The sequence below is a fragment of the Narcine bancroftii genome, chromosome 2 (assembly GCF_036971445.1).
Source record: "Narcine bancroftii isolate sNarBan1 chromosome 2, sNarBan1.hap1, whole genome shotgun sequence".
In the NCBI taxonomy this organism is placed as follows: Eukaryota; Metazoa; Chordata; class Chondrichthyes; order Torpediniformes; family Narcinidae; genus Narcine; species Narcine bancroftii.
Window position 1 is genome coordinate 156517530 of NC_091470.1, and position 24350 is coordinate 156541879.

At 44.4% G+C, this 24350-nt stretch overlaps 1 protein-coding gene and 1 long non-coding RNA gene across 3 annotated transcripts in view; one reads left to right on the forward strand and one right to left on the reverse strand.

The window, feature by feature from the left end:
- sdf4 (stromal cell derived factor 4) overlaps positions 1 to 17680 on the reverse strand; it is a 47565-nt gene extending 29885 nt beyond the window's left edge. Inside the window, exon 1 of one of the 2 annotated variants that reach the window (XM_069918766.1) lies at positions 17138 to 17680. In XM_069918766.1, coding sequence (XP_069774867.1) covers positions 17138 to 17448 — 311 coding nt within the window. In that variant the 5' untranslated portion in view covers positions 17449 to 17680. Of the gene's footprint in view, positions 1 to 1395; positions 1542 to 17137 lie in introns of those variants that run through there. The other variant, XM_069918767.1, reaches the window with a different exon arrangement.
- On the forward strand, positions 17003 to 20106 carry LOC138754466 (uncharacterized). Its single transcript, XR_011351781.1, has 2 exons — positions 17003 to 17090; positions 19469 to 20106. It is a non-coding gene; the product is annotated as an uncharacterized lncRNA (long non-coding RNA).
- Positions 20107 to 24350: the final 4244 nt, after the last annotated feature.

A 24350-nucleotide genomic window follows, 5' to 3' on the forward strand; every position in this document is an offset into this window, starting at 1 on the left:
GAATGCATGCTTAGATAAATGAACCAAAGATTTTGACAGGCTGAACGATTACCATATATGCTGGCAAAAAGACAGTATTTGAGTTTTAAAAATGTCACCCCAAAACCAGGGGTCATCTTGTACCCAAAATATAAAATCAGAACCTTGACAGTGAAGTCTCATTGCTCCCGCAGGGTCCAACACCCAGTCCAACTGTCGTCAGCTCTGCACAAGCTTTAAAATATGCTTAGAAAATTAAAACCTTTATTGGGTAATTTGCTTTTAAAATATTGTGACAGCAACACTCCATTGGTCAGTGGGATGGATGGTGAAAGACTATTGGGGCAGTAAGATGGGGTAGTCTTATACAGGGAGTATAGCTCAAAATCTACTTTTTAGGTGGAAATTCAGGGGTCGTCTTGTAGAGTCATTTTATACACCAGCATATATGATAAACCGCTGAGAAAAGCTAGGGATTGTGAAGTCAGCTTAGGAGTGTAACCAACCTAAGACCATTGGTATCATTGCCCAAGGAGTGGGCATATGTGGGGAATATAATTTTAATGCCATCGTTTGGTAACAGATAAATACACAAAATTACTGGAGATTAGCAGGTCCCATAGCATCCACGGGAGGAGAGATATTTCCTCCAAGAAAACCAACTTTTCAGGCCAGAGCCCTTTGTCACCTTACTGCAGCCTCCAATGGACGCTGCAGGACCTACTGTTTCTCAAGCCATGCCACCTTGGCACACAAAGTCATGGAGATGTCTGCCAGGGGGACTGCCTCCAGTGAAACGATCGACCATCGTGAATAAATAGCAGAAACCCTGGGATCCTTGCAAGGATCCCACTATATCCACATAGACGTGATCAAACCTTCACTTGGCAGGCTTGAAGTGCTGTGGTGGGGGGTCTTGGTATGGCCGCTATACCTTGTCCGTTTGGCACTGCATGCACGCCTTCGACCAGCCGCTGATCTGCTTCCATAAGCCATGCTACATGTACTTGCTGGCCATTAGCCAGCCCATGGATGGAGTAGAAAACTGGTTCTCCAAGCTGCTGGGACGATGGATCTGATCTGCCCGGTGCCCCCATCGCACAGGAAGGTGAGGTAACCTGCGCCCACTGGGATTTCCTGGTTTCAGTCCTAATATAGCTGTTCTGTTCTCCTGCTGAGCCTCCGCCAGTGCCATGAAGTCCACTCCTTTTGACAGCGCATAGATACTCTGTCAGGACAGTGCATCGGCTACCACGTTGTCTTTACCCGAGACGTGCCTCACATTCGTGGTGTACTTGGAAATGTACGAGAAATGTACGAAAAACTGACCCGGGGTCTGAAATGTCAGCCAGGACAAAAGTCAGGGATGGTGAAGTACAACGCCAATAACTCCCTGTCAAAAGCACCACACTTTACCTCTGAGGCACGCAGATGTTTGCTGAAGAAAGAGAGCGGTCGCCAACTTCCTTCAATCTGTTGCTCCAGGACTCCGCCAAACCCCATTCCTGAAGCATCCACTGTCAGGGCTGTTGGTCTGTCAGGTCTGCTCTGGGGTGTGCTAGGAGACCAGTGCATGCCAGGGCTTCCTTAGCCTTCACGAAGGCTAACAATGGCTGGTTGTGATGCAGGTTGCCAAGGGGATGAACCTGTGATAGAAATTGATCATACCCACGAACTCCTGCAGTCCCGTGGACCTGGGAAACTTCTGGATGGCCTCCACTTTGCTGGGTTGTGGTGTGGCCCCCTCCTTGGTTATCCTGTGGCCCAGGAAGTCAATGGTCTCTAGCCTGAACTGCATTTGGCCAGGTTGATGATTAGTCTGAATTCACTCAGCTGGGTATAGAGCTTGCAGAGGCACATCAGGTGTTCCTGTCGGTCCTTGCTCGCCACAAGGATGACAGGTCTCGCCCATCCATTGCTGGAAAGTCCATGCAGTGTTTTCTTTTAATCCAAATGGCATCCGCAGAAACTCGAACAGGCTGAAAGGAGTTACGATGTCTTGGGTGATCATTGGGAATGCACTGGAATCTGATGATATCCCCGTACAAGGTCCACCTTCGAGAAAATCCTTGCCCTGTGCAGGTTGGCCACTAAGTCCTGGATGTGCGGCATGGGGCATCGGTCCAGTGTGATGGCCTTGTTGAGGCAGTGGTAGTCACCGCATAGTCTCAAACCCACAGTGGCCTTGGGCACCATGTGCAGGGGAGAAGTCCACGGGCTGACTGACCACCATACGATGCCCAGCTCTTCCAGTTTTTTTAAACTCCTCCTTGGCCAGTTGGAGCATCTCAGTCAAGCACGAAGTGGCAAGCCCTGGGTGAGGATGTGATGGTGCCGTGGCATCTCTGTGGAGAACTGGGGGTGGGGAGGGTGAGCACCGCTGGGAATTTGGCCAGGACCTTAGTATACTCACCCGTGGATTGCTGTACAGAGTTCAGATGGAAGGCTGGAAGCTTGGCATCTCGGAGAGGGACGGTCTGGAATGTCTTGGCGTGGACCAGTTACCGGCCTTTTAGGTCCACAAGGAGGCTGTGGGTGCGCAGGAAGTCTGTCCCAAGGAGCTGTTGCTCCACTGCTGCCAGTGTAAATACCCACAAAAACATGCTGTCCCAATGGGGGCAGGACGCTGACCTCTGTTCCTGTGTCCACAAGGAAACGTCGTCCGGACTGGTGGTCCAAAATGTACAGGAGGCTATCAAGTTGGCCTGTCACTATCGCCATTAGTGATGGCTGGCCCCAGCGTTTCTCTGAAACCTGCAGGGAGTCCTTCAGCGACAGGCTCCAGAACCCCTGAAGCACCACTGTTCGTTAGGGTCGCTACCTCTGTGGGGTTGCTGCTCTTTTGGTGGGTCTACCCTAATCTGGTTGTGGAGTTTTGCGATGAGACCCACGGACGCTGAGCACTTTCTTCTGCTTCCATAGGTCATCCTCTCTTGCTGCGACTTTCTGGGGGTTGCTGAAGTCGGCATCTGGTAATAGCAGCTGGACATCCTCAGGTAGCTGCTCTAGGAAGGCCTGCTCAAACATGATGCAGGGCTGTTGTTTGCCAAGGAGCGCCAGCATCTTGTTCATGAGCGCCAAAGGAGGTCTATCCCCAGCCCGTCCAGATGGAGCAGATGTGCTCCTCTGTCGCGCCGTGAGAGCCCAAAAGTCTCAATGATGAGCTCTTTGAAGGAGGTATAAGTTCCATCAGTCGGAGGCTCTTGGATAAAGTTGGCCACCTGGCTCGTGGTGTCCTGGTCCAGGGCGCTCACCACGTGATAGTACTGGGTAGCTCCTTGGAGCTACAGTGAAACTGTGCCTCAGCCTGGTTGAACCAGATGTGTGGCTAATTCAACCAGAAGGCGGGCAGCTTAAGGCCGAATGCGTGGACTGCTGCTGGCTTGCTCATCGTTGTGTTTGGATGCCGTCTAAAGCATTGGGGTCACCAATTGTAGCCATGCGCTACATGAAAGAACGACACTCACAAGTGTGGTCTGGTTTATTAGGGCTCAAGCCTGACTTTTACATTATTCACTCAGACTGCATAACAAAGGAGAGTTTCCTGCGCGCGGGTACACCCTTGCATATCTTCTTCCCCACGCGCTACCCCAATCTGTTGGCTGTACAGCGGGGCCAACACCATTTTAGGGTCGCTGGCCCTTTAGGCTGCTTTAGCTGTTTGTCTGCCAGTTTGCTTGCTGGGGCCAGTGCCACCACATGGTCTGCTGGCTTTACATTGCACTTGCTATCTGGAACACCGCCACAGTCTCAAAATAAGGAGTCAGTCATTCAAGATAAGAAAATTATTTGGGAAAATAATCCTTAGAATTTGTTAATGAATTGCTATGTTCTCAAAACAAGTAAATACATTTCTGGATATTGATATAATCAAGGATTATGGGCTTAATGCTCTAAATTTAATTTTATAAATGAATTGAGATTGAGAACTTGGCTGAATGGTGCACTAACAACAACCTTGCCTTCAATGTCAAAGTCCAAGGAGCTGATTTAGATGCTAGGAAAGGAAAACCAGCAGTGCACTATCCACTGATCATTAAAGCAAATTTAAATTCTTAGGAATCACCATCACGGAGAATCTTTCCTGGACTTCTCCTACTAATGCCATCATGAAGAAAGCATGTCAGCACCTCTCCTTCCTCAGGAGTTTGCAGAGTTTGGTATGTCATCAGAAATCTTGGCAAACAACTAGAGTAGTAGAAAGTGTGCTGACCAGCTGCATCACAGCCTGCTATAGGGTTGTAATGGAGAGGCAGCATACACCACCTGGTGGCCCTGCTGCACTTCTGTTCAGAGGACACATTTCCCCCAGTCTCTCCCTCGTTATCTGAAGTGTATATTTACCTCCTGCGTATTATGTGTGCACCATTTCATCAAATGCAAGGATCGACAATGAGATAGACAACAGACTCGCCAAGGCAAATAGCGCCTTTGGAAGACTACACAAAAGAGTCTGGAAAAACAACCAACTGAAAAACCTCACAAAGATAAGCATATACAGAGCCGTTGTCATACCCACACTCCTGTTCGGCTCCGAATCATGGGTCCTCTACCGGCATCACCTAAGGCTCTTAGAACGCTTCCACCAGCGTTGTCTCCGCTCCATCCTCAACATTCATTTAGCGCTTTCATCCCTAACGTCGAAATACTCGAGATGGCAGAGGTCGACAGCATCGAGTCCACGCTGCTGAAGATCCAGCTGCGCTGGATGGGTCACGTCTCCAGAATGGAGGACCATCGCCTTCCCAAGATCGTGTTATATGGCGAGCTCTCCACTGGCCACCGTGACAGAGGTGCACCAAAGAAAAGGTACAAGGACTGCCTAAAGAAATCTCTTGGTGCCTGCCACATTGACCACCGCCAGTGGGCTGATATCGCCTCAAACCGTGCATCTTGGCGCCTCACAGTTTGGCGGGCAGCAACCTCCTTTGAAGAAGACCGCAGAGCCCACCTCACTGTCAAAAGGCAAAGGAGGAAAAACCCAACACCCAACCCCAACCAACCAATTTTCCCCTGCAGCCACTGCAACCGTGTCTGCCTGTCCCGCATCGGACTTGTCAGCCACAAACGAGCCTGCAGCTGACGTGGACTTTTACCCCCTCCATAAATCTTCGTCCGCAAAGCCAAGCCAAAGAGATTATGTGTGTATGTGTGCAGAGGTTTGCCTCACATATTAACCCTGTTAGAAACCCGAATAACAGGGGGCATCAATATTTCTGAGCAGAAAACCCTACCAAGGGAAGTTTACACAGACCAGTGCAGCACAGGTAAAATCCTCCTCACCATCGAGAACATCTACAGGGAATGATGCCATTGGAGAGCAGTAGCAATCATCAATGATCCCCACCACCACCCAGGACATGCTCAATTCTTGTTGCTGCCATTAGGAAAGAGGTACAGGTACCACAAGACTCGCCCCACCAGGTTCAGGAATAGCTGCTACTCCTCCACCATCAGACTCCTCAACAACAGACTTATTCAAGGACTCTTACTTTGCTTGTTATATATTAATGAGTTTTTTTTTATTTGCAGTGTGTTTACATTTTCTTCTTTTCGGTACATTTCTTTCTTCTTGAGTACAGTTTACAATTACTGGCAATTAGAAACTCTGCCCGGCCCTCAGTAAAAACCCAGGGTTTACGTGATGTCATGTTTGTAAATAAATTTGAACTTTATTGATGTTTATTTATTTACAACACTGTAGATAGAAGCAGATTCCGGCAACTAAAACCTATGCCACTCAATTACACCAATTAACTTACCAACCCCGTGTATTTTGGAATATATGAGGAAACCAAGGACTCGGGGGGAAAGGGATGTAGGTCACAGGAAGAAAGGACAAATTCCTTACAGTCAGCAGCAGATTCAAACCCAGGTCACTGGCGCCGTTATAGCATCGTGCTGTTGTAAAAGTGGTGCTTATGTTAACTATCAGCCCTGAATAGCAGAACAAAGAGGTGGTTTTTTTTGGGAGGGGGGTGGTGGAGGGTGGTTGAAAGGGTCTTCTCTTGTTTCTAATTATATTTCCAACCTCCCTCTTTCCTTCTTTAACTTCTGAACATTTACACAATCACATGGCTAACTCTCAAATGTTCTCTGAACTGGCCTAGCTATCTATCACTATTCATCCAAATACTGAACAAACAAGGAGATGTACCACAGAGACACCAAATTCAGATGTAATGTGATAAGAAGGCAACAAGTCTCTTTGCCACCCTCCTCCCAAAAAATCTGAGGATTGACCAACTTGACAGAGCTGTCCCATGGACTTGTCAAGTAACAGAGCATGCCAATTAAGGTACAATTCTGTGAGTTTAATATGTGCCAGTATCCTCCACCACAACCCCAGATAGGTCTTGTCCCAATGGAAGGTCAGGCCCATGAGAGGTGATATTCAACAGGAAGCAGCGGTCCTCAGTGTTCAACTCCAGCTTCCATGAAGTCACATGACATTTGGGTTAAACATGGGAAATGAATCATTATTACCCTCATCTGTTCTCCTTAAATCAAATATTAGCACTTCTCTGTCTTACACAACATTTGGAAGCAGCAGTAAAGCAGCAAGGACACAGACCCCTGGAAAGGGAATTTCAATATCCATCATGAAGGAAGAATTGCTACTGTTCCCATTGACCAAGTGCTGAAGGACAAACTGCCAGATTTGGTCCATGGCGGCAGTGAATGAGTTGCAAGTTTTTCCTCATAACTTGAAATGTTATATAAAGTACATCATTTGATCTGCTGAGATTCTCCAGCACTGTTTTTACTTCAATCACGAGGTCTGCAGACTTTCATGTTTTACCCGTGAGGAACAAACCTCCTCGATCTAGACTTCATTAATCCACGTAGCAGATACATCTGTCAGTAATGGCACTGGTCAAAAGTAACCAGCACACAGACTCACAGAGTCCCATCTTCATATTCTCTGTTGTGTTGTGTAATACTCTGAATGTGCAAAATGGAACAGGTACAGAATGGACCATCAGACACATCACAACCTGTAGCCTCACGAATCAGAACAAGCCTCATTCTACCATTTCTATCAAATCAAGGAACATCTCGTTCAACGTAGAAATGACGCAGAAAGCATCAGTAAGCATACTTACGTGATGAGGTGCTAGCCTTGTGAAGTTACAAAGAACCTGCATGATAAATAACAAATGCAGCATGCACTGTGCAGAGTTAAACAATCTCACAATCATCAAACTCTGTAGCTTGGTCACAAATGATGGACAATTAAACAACTCTTGGAAGGTGGCATCTTCAAGAACATCCCCATCCTAAATCAATCGTGGTGATTTGCTGTCTGTGATACTTGCCTAGCCCAATGCAATTGGAGGAAGCCCATCCAAAAACACCCAGAACATACAAACTCCTTACAGACAGCACTGGATACAAACCATGCCACCCAAGTTGTAAAAGGCTTTGAGGTCGATTACTCAGTTTCAACAGAGACATGTTCTGCAGTAATACAGGGAGGTCTGTCTCCATACCAGTAAGGATATAGTCAATTAGGATGTACAGCCAGATACATTCACTATGAGGGCAAGGCCAAGGACTCCTCCCCACCAAAAGAAATATTAAGGAACAAAGGCCTAAACACTGAAGTTTCAGAGAATGAGATGATCGCATGGACAGACAAAACTGCAAAAGGGATAAGCTGAATTGCTGTTTCGTCTGGTGGAGTGGGTTTAGAATAAGGAGACAGATTCTCTGAATAAGGATTATGCCACTTGCAATTTAAAATGTGATGTTCTTCATAAAGTTTGTGATTCTTTGGAAATCTTTACTCTAGAACAAAGTTTCTCAACCACCAGGGGTGTTTAGTAGGGATCATTTAAGGTGATAAGCGAGAGAGGGAAAAAAGGTTGAGGATATTCAAGACCAAGTTAATTATTTTTGAATGTGAAGGAATTGAAGATTATGGGGCTCAAGTTGTGGGGGGGGGGGGGGGGGGGGCTCATGGTCAGTTCTTGCTCCTGTCTCGACAGTAAGCACTCTTGCCTCCTAGTCAAAAATCATGCCTTTTTGGAGAGAATTGGACACAAATCTTGGTTGATGCTCCTGTGCAGTACAATTCAGCACTGACAGAAATGACACACTTGGACAAGAACTCCAATTTAGTGGAAATTTTAGCAACTTTTTTCTCTGTGGATGGTGGGGGTTCCCTCTGTATTTTCTGTTTGTGTTGATATTAAACCAAGGCACCATGTGAATGCAGATACTCTCATGGCACATTTTAAGAGGAATCCTCCCTGGGTCCTTCCTGGCTGATATTTATCCTGTTATTGACATTATTAAAATTCAGTAAAAAGTGCTTGAAACAATTTGTAGAATAGAAACAATTTGTAGAATAGCAACAAAAGAAAACTCTAGTCATTAAACTGAAGCATTAACTGTTTCTTTCTCCACAGAAAGCATTTTCTACTCTAATTGCAGATACTGTATTTTGTGCCTGAACAACTCACTCAAAAAGTATTTATTGCTCTTGTTCACAAGTTTGTGAGAGTCTGCCATGTACAAATATTTGAAAGCTTGGCTTCCCAAAACATCATACCTCATTCTTGGCTCCATTACTGCACACATTAAATGAAGAAATTTGTTTAACTTTGAAAAAAGGAACATTCCAGGGAGCTACATTGGATAGCAATCAGTTGAGAGCATTAAGCCAAAGAGAAAACACTTAGTAGGGAGAGCAACAAACCATGGAGTGAAAAGTAGAGTGTTTTAAGCTGATGTGATAAAAGTTCTAAGGAAAACTCATCAATCCACAGTGTTAATCCCATTTCTTTCATCAGGGCTGCTGCCTGAATATTTCCAACATTTATTTTGTTTTTATTTCAAAGGTTCAGCATCTGCAGTATTTTTGGACGGATGATTAAATGGTTGGCTAAAGAGGTAGCACAACGGGGGGGGCGTGGCAAGATGGCGTAAGGATCAGACGTGCCTTCCTGTCCTCTCCTGACTCTATCTTATTGTTTTGTCTAGAAATGCCCGTTAAAGTTCTTTAAAAGATTAGATAATTTCAGTGCTGTTAATTTAATTTATGATGGTACAATTGGTGGAAAAGAGCAAAAAAAAACTACAACAGATCATCAAAAAACTAAATTTTCCAAAAGTTCAAGTTTTGGAGCCTACCTACAGGAAAGACACCGGGACTCAGCGTGAAATGGATCCCAGGAGAGAGGTACAGTATTCGGATGTAGAGCTCTATGTTACATCGGTAGAGCCCCCTAAAGAGGGCGCCAAACAGCCTTTAGAACAAAGAGTTACTCAAAGGCATTTGTCAACTGTAGAGGTGGCGCTGCAAACTCCATCTCTTGAGATAGAAAAACCTATACAACTTGATGTACTGGGAGAACTTAATACATTATGGACTGGGGAAAACCCCGGCCAGCGTCACACAAGCAGTCATACTACAAGGAAGGCAACCAGAATGAAGGAAGGAACAGAAGATCCTTTAGTTATGCAGAAGAAGCAGGAACCTGTTGAGCCAAAATCTCTTCCAATTGAAAAAATTTTTGTGAATTTTTAATCTAAATGATCTTATACAATGCAAGGATTATCCAAGATTATGACTGAACTTGGTACTAGGTTTAATACTCAGGTGAAAATACATTCTCAACAGATGGCTGAGTTTGCAGCTTTTAAGCTTGAAGTGAGAGATAAATTTAATTCGTGTGAAGAAGATATAGACGAAATACGGGATCAAGTTTTTGATGTGACCAAAATGATCGAAGACTTACAAACTCAAAATAAAAATTTGGTGAAAAAGATTGATTATTTGGAAAACCAATCCAGACGGAACAATATAAAGATTATTGGTTTGCCGGAAGGTATGGAGGGACCAGACCCAAGAAAATTTTTTACTGAATGGATTCCGCAGGTGCTGGGTCAAGAACATTTCCCGGAAGGTATAATACTGGAACATGCTCACAGAGCCTTGCGTAGTAGACCTATTTCAGGTCAAAGTTCAAGACCTGTTTTGGTTCATTGCTTTAATTATTACGACAGAGAAATAATTTTACGAGTGGCTATTGGAAATGCACAACAGAGAAAACCACCCTTGATGATTCAAAATAATCAAGTTTTCTTCTATGCGGATTTGAGTCAAGAAGTTATGTTCCAACGACGGGAATTCAATCCTGCTAAAGAGTTGTTGTGGAAGAAAGGTTACAAGGCAACCTTTAGATATCCAGCTGTTTTGAAGGTTTTCCAAGATGGTTGCCAACCAAAGTTCTTTGATTCTCCAAAGGAAGCTATAGCATTTGCTCAAGAGCTGCCAATTACTCAGTTTCAACAGAGACATGGTCCGCCATGATCTAAGGAGACAAGAGATGAAAGAAAAGAGCCGTGCTCCAAGAAGGAATGGTTGTAATGGTGACTCGGCAGTTGGAGCTGATTAAAAGAAGAGTTGTCTTTTTTTTCTAATGTTTTTTTTAAACAAAAAAGGGATATTAAATAATGATGATGTTAGTTTAAGATGAAGTGAGAGTTGGGGGAGAGAACTGGATAGGCACTATTTCCTGAAAGTCATCTGCTACGTGTGAGTTATCTCACACCCATTTTTTTTTTGGGAGTTACCGCATTGCGCGGTTTAGATGGGAGGGGGTATTTTTAACCTCCTACCCGTTTTTTTTTCCCTTTTTTTTGTATTATTAGATTAAAGAGTGAAGGGGTTTTTTTTTGTTTAAATATAAAAAAAAGCATAAGTATTTGATTGTTTAAAAAACTAAAAATTGATGTGGTTTTTTTTGTAAAGTTTATTCAGTACATAAGGAATATCTGAAATTTAAATGTGAATGGGATGGATTAAGTTTTTTAAATATTTTTTCTTTAACTTTAAGGTGAAGGAGTGGTAATTCTGGTGTATATTATTTTGCTATTTTAGTTATAGAACTAAGGGAATAATGGTGAAAGTTATAAATTGAATTGTACAATTCTTAATGAGGCTTGAATTTTGTTTGTGGTTTATGATCCATTTGTTGAAGATATAGATTTCGTTGTAGATGTGTTTTTATTATTTGGATATCTGAATTTTAACGTAATGATTGGGGATATTTAAATGTGGTATTGGAGCTTTTATTGGATAACTATTCAAGAGTAAAAGGGAAAAATGGTGGAAGAGTACTAAAATTGAATTGTACAATGCTTAATGAGGTTTGAATTTTGTTTTAAGATGGTGGTTTATGTGACTAATATGCAGGTATGGATGGAATCCCCCCAGAGGTCTGGAAGGCTGGCAGCAAAACTCTGCATGCCAAACTGCATGAATTTTTCAAGCTTTGTTGGGACCAAGGAAAACTACCTCAGGATCTTCGTGATGCCACCATCATCACCCTGTACAAAAACAAAGGCGAGAAATCAGACTGCTCAAACTACAGGGGAATCACGTTGCTCTCCATTGCAGGCAAAATCTTCGCTAGGATTCTACTAAATAGAATAATACCTAGTGTCGCCGAGAATATTCTCCCAGAATCACAGTGCGGCTTTCGCGCAAACAGAGGAACTACTGACATGGTCTTTGCCCTCAGACAGCTCCAAGAAAAGTGCAGAGAACAAAAAGGACTCTACATCACCTTTGTTGACCTCACCAAAGCTTTCGACACCGTGAGCAGGAAAGGGCTTTGGCAAATACTAGAGCGCATCGGATGTCCCCCAAAGTTCCTCAACATGATTATCCAACTGCACGAAAACCAACAAGGTCGGGTCAGATACAGCAATGAGCTCTCTGAACCCTTCTCCATTAACAATGGCGTGAAGCAAGGCTGTGTTTTCGCACCAACCCTCTTTTCAATCTTCTTCAGCATGATCCTGAACCAAGCCATGAAAGACCCTAACAATGAAGACGCTGTTTACATCCGGTACCGCACGGATGGCAGTCTCTTCAATCTGAGGCGCCTGCAAGCTCACACCAAGACACAAGAGAAACTTGTCCGTGAACTACTCTTTGCAGACGATGCCGCTTTAGTTGCCCATTCAGAGCCAGCTCTTCAGCGCTTGACATCCTGCTTTGAGGAAACTGCCAAAATGTTTGGCCTGGAAGTCAGCCTGAAGAAAACTGAGGTCCTCCATCAGCCAGCTCCCCACCATGACTACCAGCCCCCCCACATCTCCATCGGGCACACAAAACTCAAAACGGTCAACCAGTTTATCTATCTCGGCTGCACCATTTCATCAGATGCAAGGATCGACAATGAGATAGACAACAGACTCGCCAAGGCAAATAGCGCCTTTGGAAGACTACACAAAAGAGTCTGGAAAAACAACCAACTGAAAAACCTCACAAAGATAAGCGTATACAGAGCCGTTGTCATATCCACACTCCTGTTCGTCTCCGAATCATGGGTCCTCTACCGGCATCACCTACGGCTCCTAGAACGCTTCCACCAGCGTTGTCTCCGCTCCATCCTCAACATCCATTGGAGCGCTTTCATCCCTAACGTCGAAGTACTCGAGATGGCAGAGGTCGACAGCATCGAGTCCACGCTGCTGAAGATCCAGCTGCGCTGGATGGGTCACGTCTCCAGAATGGAGGACCATCGCCTTCCCAAGATCGTGTTATATGGCGAGCTCTCCACTGGCCACCGTGACAGAGGTGCACCAAAGAAAAGGTACAAGGACTGCCTAAAGAAATCTCTTGGTGCCTGCCACATTGACCACCGCCAGTGGGCTGATATCGCCTCAAACCGTGCATTTTGGCGCCTCACAGTTTGGCGGGCAGCAACCTCCTTTGAAGAAGACCGCAGAGCCCACCTCACTGACAAAAGGCAAAGGAGGAAAAACCCAACACCCAACCCCAACCAACCAATTTTCCCCTGCAGCCGCTGCAACCGTGTTGCCTGTCCCGCATCGGACAAACGAGCCTGCAGCTGACGTGGACTTTTACCCCCTCCATAAATCTTCGTCCGCGAAGCCAAGCCAAAGAAAAAAAGAATGATGATAGATGTGAAGTTAGTTGATATTTGGTGAAGGTTTATCTCTATAGAGAAAGTTTTTTTTTCATCTTTTTTTTCATGCTACAATTTTTTTAAGAATTGATTATTGTTCAGGAACTTTTGATAGATAATGTTACTAACTTTACTAATTTTTTTATATTAAGTTTGAGTTAAATATATGTTTCATCTTAACTCTGTTAAATATATGCATTTAAGTTTGATTTAAATATGTTTGTTAAGTCTGATATCTTAGTATTAATTACTTTTCTTTTTGTTAGTATTTTAATCGGTTATGTTTTTGTTTTTTTGTAAGTGGGTTTTTTTTTCTCACATATATTATTAACTTTATTAATTCTTCACTCTTTATTTTGGGGGGAAAGGGGGGGTTGGACTAATTTGAGTTGTGTTATTAATGTGTAATAATTATTGGGGAGGGTATAGTTTATTTAGATTACTGATACTGTATTGTAATTTTATTATTTTATTCTTAATTTTTTTAAATGTAATCCTATATGTTATTCATGTTATAAAATCTTAAATAAAGTTTATATATATAAAAAAAAGTAGCACAACAAAGACAAACACAGAATTCTTTTACTTACTCCAGATGACCTGAAACCCCAGTCCATCAGTTTGGGCTGGGGGATGAGTGGTGGCTGGTGAACTCAAGCCCTTCCCCACTGCAACTATGGATTTTATTTTGTTTTGTTTGAACATTTTTGAGAATTTGAATTTTTTTGTCATCAAATTTAACACCTTGATGCTCTGAAAAGATGTTCTGGGATTACCCAAGAAATTTCCTAAGGTGGTACACAAGTGGGGAAAAAAGGTTGCGAACTCTAGTCCATAGTAATTCAGATTTCACATCCCTAAATCCTTTTTTTCTTTTGTCCTTAAATCCAGTCACCTGGTTTGGTTCTGGTTTTCTACATTAAAAATAATGCTGGCTCAACTCACAATGCTCAACAGATCAGAGCACATCCATGAAGAGAAATTTAATAATTGAGTTTGATGACCAATCATCTTTCAACCTGCTTCATGTAATCTCAAGGAGGTTTGATGGTGATTATTGCAGTGGTCAGTTCTAATAATGAAGTAAGATTTATCCCACGCAAATATGTACCAGACAATCACCATTTCCATTCAGAAATTCTAACCATTACTGTCATTTGAATAGTAGTACCATCATTAATGAAGCTCCTTCAATTAGCTAGTTTATTATTTTTATTGCGCAAGCACGCTTCACGTAAACAAGCCTTTTCCTCGGATTTCCTTTGACTCCGAGTACATTAATCGAAGACTTCAGTAAGAGCAAGGAGGGCATAGGAGTAAAAGAAACATAAAAACAGTCCGTAAAAAGTTTGAGAGTCACTTACAGACCTAAACAGTGGAAATTGTATTGAGGAATAAGGAATGCAGAAATTGAACAAATATTGTGACTTTCTTCCTATAAACAGTACGGAAAAGATCTAGACAGAATGAGCAGCTGACAGAAAAATTAATGGAACTGAAAAGCAGCCTGATGGCCTGTATGGGTCCTGAAAGGCATATTATGTTCGAATTTCGAAGTTCAGATTTGTCAGTACACACATCTCACACAACCCCGAGATTCTTTTTTCCCTGCGGGCCAGGCAGAATTTCTCCTTGTCCACAACTGTAAACTGCACTCAAGAAGAAAAATGCACAATACGAAAGAGAGAAATGTAAACAAAGAAATAAACTGTCTGTGCAAATACAGGAAAATAAATATTCACTAATAAATAATGACCAAAGAAAGATAAGTAAAATGAGTTTCTGAGTTTGCTGTTCAGGAGGCAGCAGCCCTGGTGGGGCGAGTCTTGTGTCACCTATACCTCTTTCCTGATGGTAGCAGCGAGGATAGACCGGTGCTGGGTGGTGTGGATCCTTGATGATTGCTGCTGCTCTCCAACGTCAGTGCTCCCTGTGGATGTTCTCGATGGAGAGGAGAGTTTTACCTCTGATGTCCAGGGCTGTGTCCAATGTTTTTCAGGGCTTTCTACTCAAAGGAATGGTCTTCCATATTTCATAAGTTCCACAGCAGATCTCACACATTTTGACATAGCAATACGTAACCTTACCATGTAAGGAGTAAGCTAGAAAAATATTAGAATCTACTAAAAAAGGTAACAGCACTTGGAAAATAACAGAATAGGAAATATTGCAGCACAGGACAAGTTCTTCAGCCGATGATGTAAATTTACTCCAAAATAACCCAATTCTTCCTTACAAGGCTCAATGGTTAGAACACTGGTCCTATAAACCAGGGGTCCTGAGTTCGTTCCTCACTGAGGCCTCATTTCTGTGAGGGGCGCTGGACAACGTGGTGAATCTGTCTTCCTTACAGAAGACAAAATTGAAGAATATGTTACATTCTAAATTTAGTATTACATGACAATAATGGAACTTTTACCTTACATCTGCTACCCTCTATTTTCCTTGCCTAACCAAGTTTTTTGTTTAACAGCCCTATTGTACCAGCTTCCAACACGACCCCCAGCAATGCCTTAATGGCACCCACCACTCTGTGTATAAAAAAATCTGTCATCCCTCTGCAATTTTCTTCCACTCACCTTTGATGTCCTTTGGCATTTACTATTGACAAAAGTGGTGGCTCTCCACCTGATCTATGCCTTTCATAATCTTATATACTTCTATTAACCCTATGGACTCGGCCATTTTTAACTTTTTATAATATATACTCTGGACTGGGTCCATGGGTAAACTACATTATGAACACCAGTATGAACCAGCTGGTGATTGGGTATAAAACCAGGGGACAGAGAATATCTGCTTGTTGGTAGTCCCTGAAAAGGGTGACAAGAGTCCATAGGGTTAAATCACCTCATCCTTTGTCACTTCAAAGAGAAAAGCCTTACTTCATAAGATATGTTCTCCATTCCAGACAACATACTGGTAAATCTCCTCTGCACCCATCCTTCTTGTAATGAGGCAACCAGAACTGAACACAATTCTCCAAATGTGGCCTGACCAGACTTTTATAAAGCTCCAATAGAATACGTTCAATCTCCTACCATGCTCCACAGGCAAGCCAATTCCAAATCTAAGTCGCTTGGGTTCAAAGAATTCCATGCTTTCTGAATGAGCCGACCATAGAGATTTAATTGGTAATTGAACTGCAAAATATGAAGAGGATTTGAAAAGAGAATCACATTTGACAAATGGGCTCTTTGGGGTTATAATAGAATAAATAAAAACAAAATATATAATGTGTTGGACCGAGAAGGCCTCCAACATGTCGGTCTAGGAATAATTTACAGTGATCAAACATTGTATGGCAAAGATAAACATACATAACCAATGTTTTGGGAATGAATCCTTCATCAAGGTATGTAAAGTCCTCCAAAAGATAGCAGACACAGCTCAGGACATCACAGGCAAAACCCTCCCCACCATCGGGAACACTGCCGTCGGAGAGCAGCATCATCAAGGATGGTGTGACAAACCTACCAAATCCTCTCATATTTCATCCCTTTGTTGTATTTATTATTAGTGTCCTGTGTATGCAGGGTTGCTTATGTGCTCAGTATTAAATTGGGGGGGGGGGGGGGGTGGAAGGGAGATCCAAGGTGCTTAAACTCTACAGAAACTGTATATTATGCATGACTGTAAATTGTTGTTATTGATGTTGATAACTGTAGGCGTTCAAGAACTGAAAATCAAAAATACTTAAAAAGATCCAGCACACACTCTACTCTCGTTGGTCCTGCAAGAATCGCACTACCAGGTTCAGGAACAGACTCAACAGCAAACTCAACCAGGGACTCATTTAAGGGCACCGACTTCTGCACTTTATTGATTTTTTTTTAATCTTTCTTCATGACAGTTTGTTTACGTGTGTACGTTGTGTCTTTTTTCGGGCACTACCAGTGAAGTGGTGATTTCTGCCTCACCTGCAGGAAAAAGATCTCAGGGTTGTAATGTCCTCCGACAATAAACCTTCTCATCCCTGAACTCACTCACCTTCATGAATACAAATAAGAAATATTCATTTATGACCTTCCCCATTCTCTATGGCTCCAAACCTCTTCTGAGGGGGAGGGGGAGGGGGGTGGGAAGAGAGAACGGTCCTCTGCCACGTTTCTAAACTCGGCCACAAAACCAGAGACGAGGTCAGCAGCCGCACGTTTCGAGGTGGGTGAATATTGAAGAAAGTTTTGCGGCCCCGACCTGATACTCACTTTTCGAATATGGAGATCAACTTTTTCCTGTTCTTCACGGGCTCCGAGTCTTCCTCGAACTCCTCGATCTCCTTGCCCAGGAAGACCTCCTGGTGGAAATCCTTGTTGAGGTTGCCCCGCTTCTCCAGCTTGAGGCCGTTCACATGGTCCGGCGGCTGGATTTCGTTCTCGTCCCTGCCCGGGGCCGACTTGTCCCGCTTGGCGGCCGAGTTGTTGGTGGGTCGGGCGTAAACGTCCACCAGCAGGAAGAGGGAGAAGCAGGCCAGGTAGAGGCTGGCGATGCTGCACAGGACCGACTTGACGGACACCATAGTGGGCCGGGGCGAGAGGGACCCTCTGCACGCACCCACTGCGGAGGACAGGACGGTGACGTCGACGCCCAGCGGCCCGTCACCCGGCCTCCGCCATGGACAGGCCGAGTCCCTCCTCCTCGGCTCACGGGAGTTCGGGCTTTCTCCCGCCCGCTGCGCCTCGGCGGGGGAGGGGGGGGTCGCGCCCTGCGCGCGGTCAGGGGCTGAATCACCAGCGCGAAAGAGGGGCTACGGTTACCTCAACGGCCAGCCAAGAGCTGCTCGGAGAGTCCCGATGGCGCCCCCTCGACTGGAGGACTCGCCGACCTCAGCCGGTATACGTCTTCACAGGGGACACTGGCTGCTCCGCACTTCTTGTGATGGTACGCTGCAGTACATCTCCCGGCCATCAGGGGGCCTAAAGACACGGCACCCAGTCTAATGACATCCGACCACCAGGTGGGCCCAGAGGCCCATGGTATAAAGCTGAGCACCCAACCGAGTGCGCTCTCTCTCCCTCCCTCCCTCCATCTCCTTCTCTTCTACCCCCTCCATCTCCTTCTCTTCTACCCTCTCCTGGACCACTGTAAGCACAACTAGCAGCCAACTAGCTATTTATGTGAGTGGAATAAAGCTGTGTTGCCCCAAGCAGTATTGTGCCTGTGTTTTCCTTTGGCGCAGCCTGCCACAATTTATTCCACTCACATAAATATGGTCAGCAGGCAAAGATCGTCCCCAACCTGGGCGATCCCACCCAAGCACGAGGAGGGAAACGAATCCTTCATGGTTGAGATGTGTTCAAACCACCCCCCCCCCCCCCCCAAACCTGGTGGAGACTGGCTCAGACACAGGGATGAGAGCGAGGACGCCGGACCCTCAGTGTACGCCTACCAGGAAAAGCCGGTCCCCGGGGAGCTCCACATCCATCAGTGGAAGCAACAGTCCCCAGCCCCAGCGTGATCTGGGCGCCAAGAAACGAATCAATGGCAGCACCTCTCAATGATGCTCTAGCCTGGAACTAGATCCCCAGGCCCCCGACGCACACACGCACTTTGCTCGCGTGATGATGCCAGGTGTGCACCCGGAAGACCTTTTCATGCTGCTGGTGGCCCAGCTGGGAGACCACCCATACACATTAGTCCAGGACTGTGCCTCATACAGGGAGGCTATGGACATGCTCCAGTCCCATTACCTCCAAGGGGGAGGCAAGGGACATGTGAGGCGCCATCTCCTGACCAGAGACAGCAACCAGGGGAGTCCTTTCGGGATTTCATGCTCTCAGTAAGAGCCCTGGCACAGGCATGCAACTTCCGCGCTAGGACCCCACAGCAAATAGCACAGGACCTGATGAGGAACATGTTGGTGGCGGAGGTCCGGTCAAATAAAATCCGCCAACGGCTGGTAGAATAAAGCAGACAGTGTTCCCTGGAAGAGGCTGTGAAAGTGGCAGAGGCAATGGAGACAACTAGATATTAGAGGTAAGGACTATTTCAAGGGGTTGTCACATGTGTGGAGTGCAAACCACAATTCTACCACCCACCTGAGGCAGCCCTTATCAATCCACCCAGCCATTAGAGCATTTCAGCATCAATTTTAAAGATCCCCTCCCTTCCATCAATAACAACTGTTACTTCCTCACTGAGATAGATGAGTTCTCCTGGTTCCCCTTCACCATCCCCTGCACCGATGTGTCCTTGGCAGCAGTAATTAAGTGCCTGAAACCCATCTTCAGCATGTGTGAATACCCTAACTATATCCACACAGATAGGGGTGTAGCCTTCATGAGTGCCAAGCTGTAGTAATACTTCTGAAAGAGGGAGGATTGCTACCAGCTGCACCACAAGCTACAACCCCCAAGAAACGGGAAAGTAGAGAGGAAGAATGGTACCATTTGGAAGACGGTCCTTCTGATACTAAAGTCAAAAGACCTCCCGGCATCTAGGTGGCAGGAAGTTTTACCCGAGGCGTTACACGCGACACATTCATTACTGTGTACTGCCACGTACATAACCCCTCATGATAGATTTTTCTCTTTCACAAGGAAATTGACCCCGAGATCGGAGATGACACGTTGAATGATCTCACCGGGCCCGGGATTGATCAAGAAACATGGCCGAATGCATAAGATGGACCCGCTGATCGAGAGGGGAGAGCTGATCCATGCGAACCAGAACTACGTGTTTGTGACTTTCCCCAACAGGATAGAGGATTCCGTCTCCATGAAGGACCTGGCATCGGCCAAAGAAGAGGAAGAACCAGAAGAACCCCAGCCCGACCCAATCGACGTACCGTCAGTACCCCTCCAAGCACCCACACCACACCTCCAGCCACACCGCGGAGGCCGAACGCCACCCAAGACATATTCACCCAACGCCCAGCTGCAAAACCGCCCCCCCCCCAAGCCCAAGCCACACCAGAGGATGCAGAAACCAATGGTATGTCTGGACTTGTGAGCAATACCAGGACTTTTTTTTTTAAAGAGGGTGAATGTGATGATACACTGCGGTACATCACTCGGCCAACAGGGGGCCTAGAGACTGGTCCCAACAATGTGCTCTCTCTCTCTCTCTCTCTCTCTCTCTCTCCCTCTCCCCCCACCCCCCCCCACGGACCACTGTAAGCACAACTAGCAGCCAGCTAGATATTTATGTGAGTGGAATAAAGCTGTGTTGCCCCAAACAGTATTGTGCCTGTGTATTCAAACTTTCCACTCAGCTCTAAATCACTTCAAAAACAGCAACTCATACAGACAGCTGCTCTTCATTTACAGCTCAGTCTTTAACATCATTATTCCTTCAGTGCTGGTCAAGAAGCTCCAATTAGATCCTTGACTTCCTCATCAAAAGGCCACATTTAGTCTGATTTGGATACAATGACTCCTCACTGACCATCAACACTAGCGTGTGATTAGCCCACTGCCCTACTCACGATACACCCATGACAGTATGGCCAGATACAATTCCAAAGCTATCTAAAGAGTTGCCAATGACGCCACGGTTGCCAGCAGAATCACAAACAACAATGAGGTAGCGTACAGGAGGGAGAGAGATCAGCTCATTAAGTGGTGTCACACCAACAACCTTGAAAAACCAAGGAGATGATTATGGATTTCAGGAGGAAATCAGAACACGAACCAGTCTTCATCGAGGAGTCAGCGGTGGACAGGGTCAATAACTTTAAATTCAAATTGTATATTACACCTCAGAAATTGAATGGATGGAGATTGAATATATCAGAACAATGTTTTAGATACAGAAAAGAAGTTGGAACTTTTTTTTCACTCTTGGTCTTATTTGAAGGTTAATTCTTTTTGGGTTTCTGTTAGTAAGTTTCTGGTGTTGCTTTTATGTTAAATGTGAACTATTAATGTTAGAAAATTTTGAAAGTATTACTCCTTAATTCTTTCTTTCTTTTCTTTGGCTTGGCTTCGCGGATGAAGATTTATGGAGGGGTAGATGTCCACGTCAGCTGCAGGCTCGTTTGTGGCTGACAAGTCCAATGCGGGACAGGCAGACACGGTTGCAGCGGTTGCAGGGGAAAATTTGTTGGTTGGGGTTGGGTGTTGGGTTTTTCCTCCTTTGTCTTTTGTCAGTGAGGTGGGCTCTGCAGTCTTCTTCAAAGGAGGTTGCTGCCCACCGAACTGTGAGGCGCCAAGATGCACGGTTTGAAGCGATATCAGCCCACTGGCGGTGGTCAATGTGGCAAGCACCAAGAGATTTCTTTAGGCAGTCCTTGTACCTCTTCTTTGGTGCACCTCTGACACGATGGCCAGTGGAGAGCTCGCCATATAACACGATCTTGGGAAGGCGATGGTCCTCCATTCTGGAGACGTGACCTACCCAGCGCAGTTGGATCTTCAACAGTGTGGATTCGATGCTGTCGGCCTCTGCCATCTCGAGTACTTTGATGTTAAGGATGAAGTCGCTCCAATGAATGTTGAGGATGGAGCGGAGACAACGCTGGTGGAAGCGTTCTAAGAGCCGTAGGTGATGCCGGTAGAGGACCCATGATTCGGAGACGAACAGGAGTGTGGGTATGACAACGGCTCTGTATACGCTAATCTTTGTGAGGTTTTTCAGTTGGTTGTTTTTCCAGACTCTTTTGTGTAGTCTTCCAAAGGTGCTATTTGCCTTGGCGAGTCTGTTGTCTATCTCGTTGTCGATCCTTGCATCTGATGAAATGGTGCAGCCGAGATAGGTAAACTGGTTGACCGTTTTGAGTTTTGTGTGCCCGATGGAGATGTGGGGGGCGGCTGGTAGTCATGTTGGGGAGCTGGCTGATGGAGGACCTCAGGCGCCGCTTTAGTTGCCCATTCAGAGCCAGCTCTTCAGCGCTTGACGTCCTGTTTTGCGGACTCCTTAATTACCTTTGTCAGATTCTCAATTGAAATTTATTGTTGGCTTTAGTAATAGCAAGGAAATGTATCACTGTAACATGGAAATCTGATGTTTCATTAACATTAGAAAGATGGTACCACAGAGATTCAAAGTTGTAGTCCTTTTAAAAAATATACTTATAATTTAAGGGGTATATATTTTGTATTTTGTAGCCCGTATGCTAGAATAAGATAAAAATATAATTTTTTTATTTTAAATCCTGATCAGTGAAGTTTTCCCAAAATGAATAATAATTTTTGGAATTTTCTTTTTGGATCCTTGAGTGTTATCTGAAGCAATCCAAATTAATATATTGCTATGTTATTGTATTTTACAATAGATTTAGATTAGTTATTGGGATTAGGTTAGGTGGGGTTAAGGGCTTTTTTAGTTTTAGAAGTGTTCTTTAGTTTTTCCCTTTTTTTTATATTTTTGACATATTTACAAACATTGAAAAATTGTGATTTGTTATTGTTTGTTCTAAATATCATATATATGTTGATTTAAATAAAATATTTTTAAAAAACTTCAAATCCTTGATGTCAACATCTCCAAGAATCTGTCCTTCAGCCTCCATGCTAATGTAATCATGGAGTAGGCTCACTAGCAGCTATACTTGGTGAGGAGTTTGAAGAGATTTGGTAGGTCACCAAAGACTCGTAAACCTCTACAGGCACACCATGGAGAGCATTCTGGCTGGTTGCATCACTGCCTGGTACGTGGGTCCCAGTGCACAGGAAAAAGCTCCAGAGAGTTGTGAACTTAGCCTGCAATATCACAGGCACCAGTTTCATTCTATCGAGGACATCTACAAGAGCCAGCGACTTAAGAAAGCAGCCTCTATCCTCAAAGACCCCCACCATCCAGGCCATGCCCTCTTCACTACTACCATCAGGAAAACGGTACAGGCACCTGAAGACGAGCACTCAACAGCACAAGAACAGCATCTTCCCTTCTCCCATCAAACTTCTGAATGAAAAATGAACCACAGACACTGCCTTTTTCTTTCATTATTTTATTGATTTTGAAATTTGATTTATAAAAATGTTTGCTCCATGATGCTGCTGCAAAGCAACAAATTTCATGACATGTTCATGACAATGAATTCTGATATGTGCCTCACCTTTCAATAGAACACTACAGCACAGAAACAGGCCCCTTTTGGCCCATCTAGTCTGTGTTGAACTGTGATTTGCCTCATCCCAAAGACCTGCACCCGGACCATCGCTCTCCATACCACTCCTATCCATGTACTATCCAAATTTTTTTCTTAAATGGCTAGATTTAGCCCATATTCCCCACTTCAGCTGGCAGCTGGTTCCATGCTTTGCACACTATGCGTGCAGAAGTTTCTCTGTAATATTCCTTTTAAACATTTCACCTTTCACAATTAACCCACATTCTCTAGGTCTTGTCTCATCTAATCACAGTGGCCGTAGTTTAGAAAAATCTCTCCGGGGATGGTTAGTTTAACTTTTACATATTCTAAACTCACCCAAACTTGCATGTCTTCTGTACCCATTCCAAAGGCTCCATATCCTTTCAACAATGATGCAACCAGAATCAATGCCTTTACAAAGCCAGCAATCAGGACCAGGGTTAAAATCTGGTGCCGTCTGTAAGGAGTTTGTACATTCTCCCCTTGTCTGCGTAGATTTTCCACAGAGACTCTGGTTTCCTCCCACCATTCGAAACGTACCAGGGGTGTAGGTTAATTGGGCAGCCCAGACGTGGGTTGAAATGGACTGTTACCGAGCTGTATGTCTAAATTAAAATTCATAGTTATCTAGTCCGTTTGAAAAACATCTGCCACTGGCCCTGTCTCTCCTGACACTTCCTTTAAAATGCTTGGACACAGGCAAACAGATTCTGGAAACTTGGCTGCCTTTAATCCCATTAAATTTCCAAAATTTTGAACTTTGTGATAGAACTGGTTTGAGTTCTTTCCTTCTGTTTGAAACCAGTTCATCTAATTTAACATTTTTAAAGATATAGCACAGTTACAGGTCTTTCTGGGTGGTACAAGCCTGTGCCTCCCAAATACATCAATTAACTTGCAAATCTCATACATTTTTGGAGGGTGGGAGGAATTCTGAGCACCCAGAGGAAACCCACAGACATGAGAACGCAAAACTCCTTATAGACAGCATGGGATTTGAACTTAGATCACTGGTGCTATAAAATCTGTTTACTTTGGGATGTTTGCAATATCCTCCATTATGAAGACTATTACAAATAGTTTAAATAGTTTAAACTATCAGCTTTTTCTTATTTTCTACAGTCTGCAGGACTTTTAATCTTGCCTTAACTATTCATTTCCTTTTTTATATTATCCATGGAAACTAGTTTTGATATTACTGGCTAGATTATTCTCAATAAATTTTCTCCCTCCTTGATTAACACTTTAGGTTTCTTCTGCTGGTTCCTGAAAAAAATTCCTGTCCCCTAATCTATCACTTTAGATTTGGTCATGTGTAAGGAAGTGAAGGTTAAAACCTTCCCCGCCGCCCCCCCCCCCCCCCCCGCAAGTCACATACCACCTTAAGT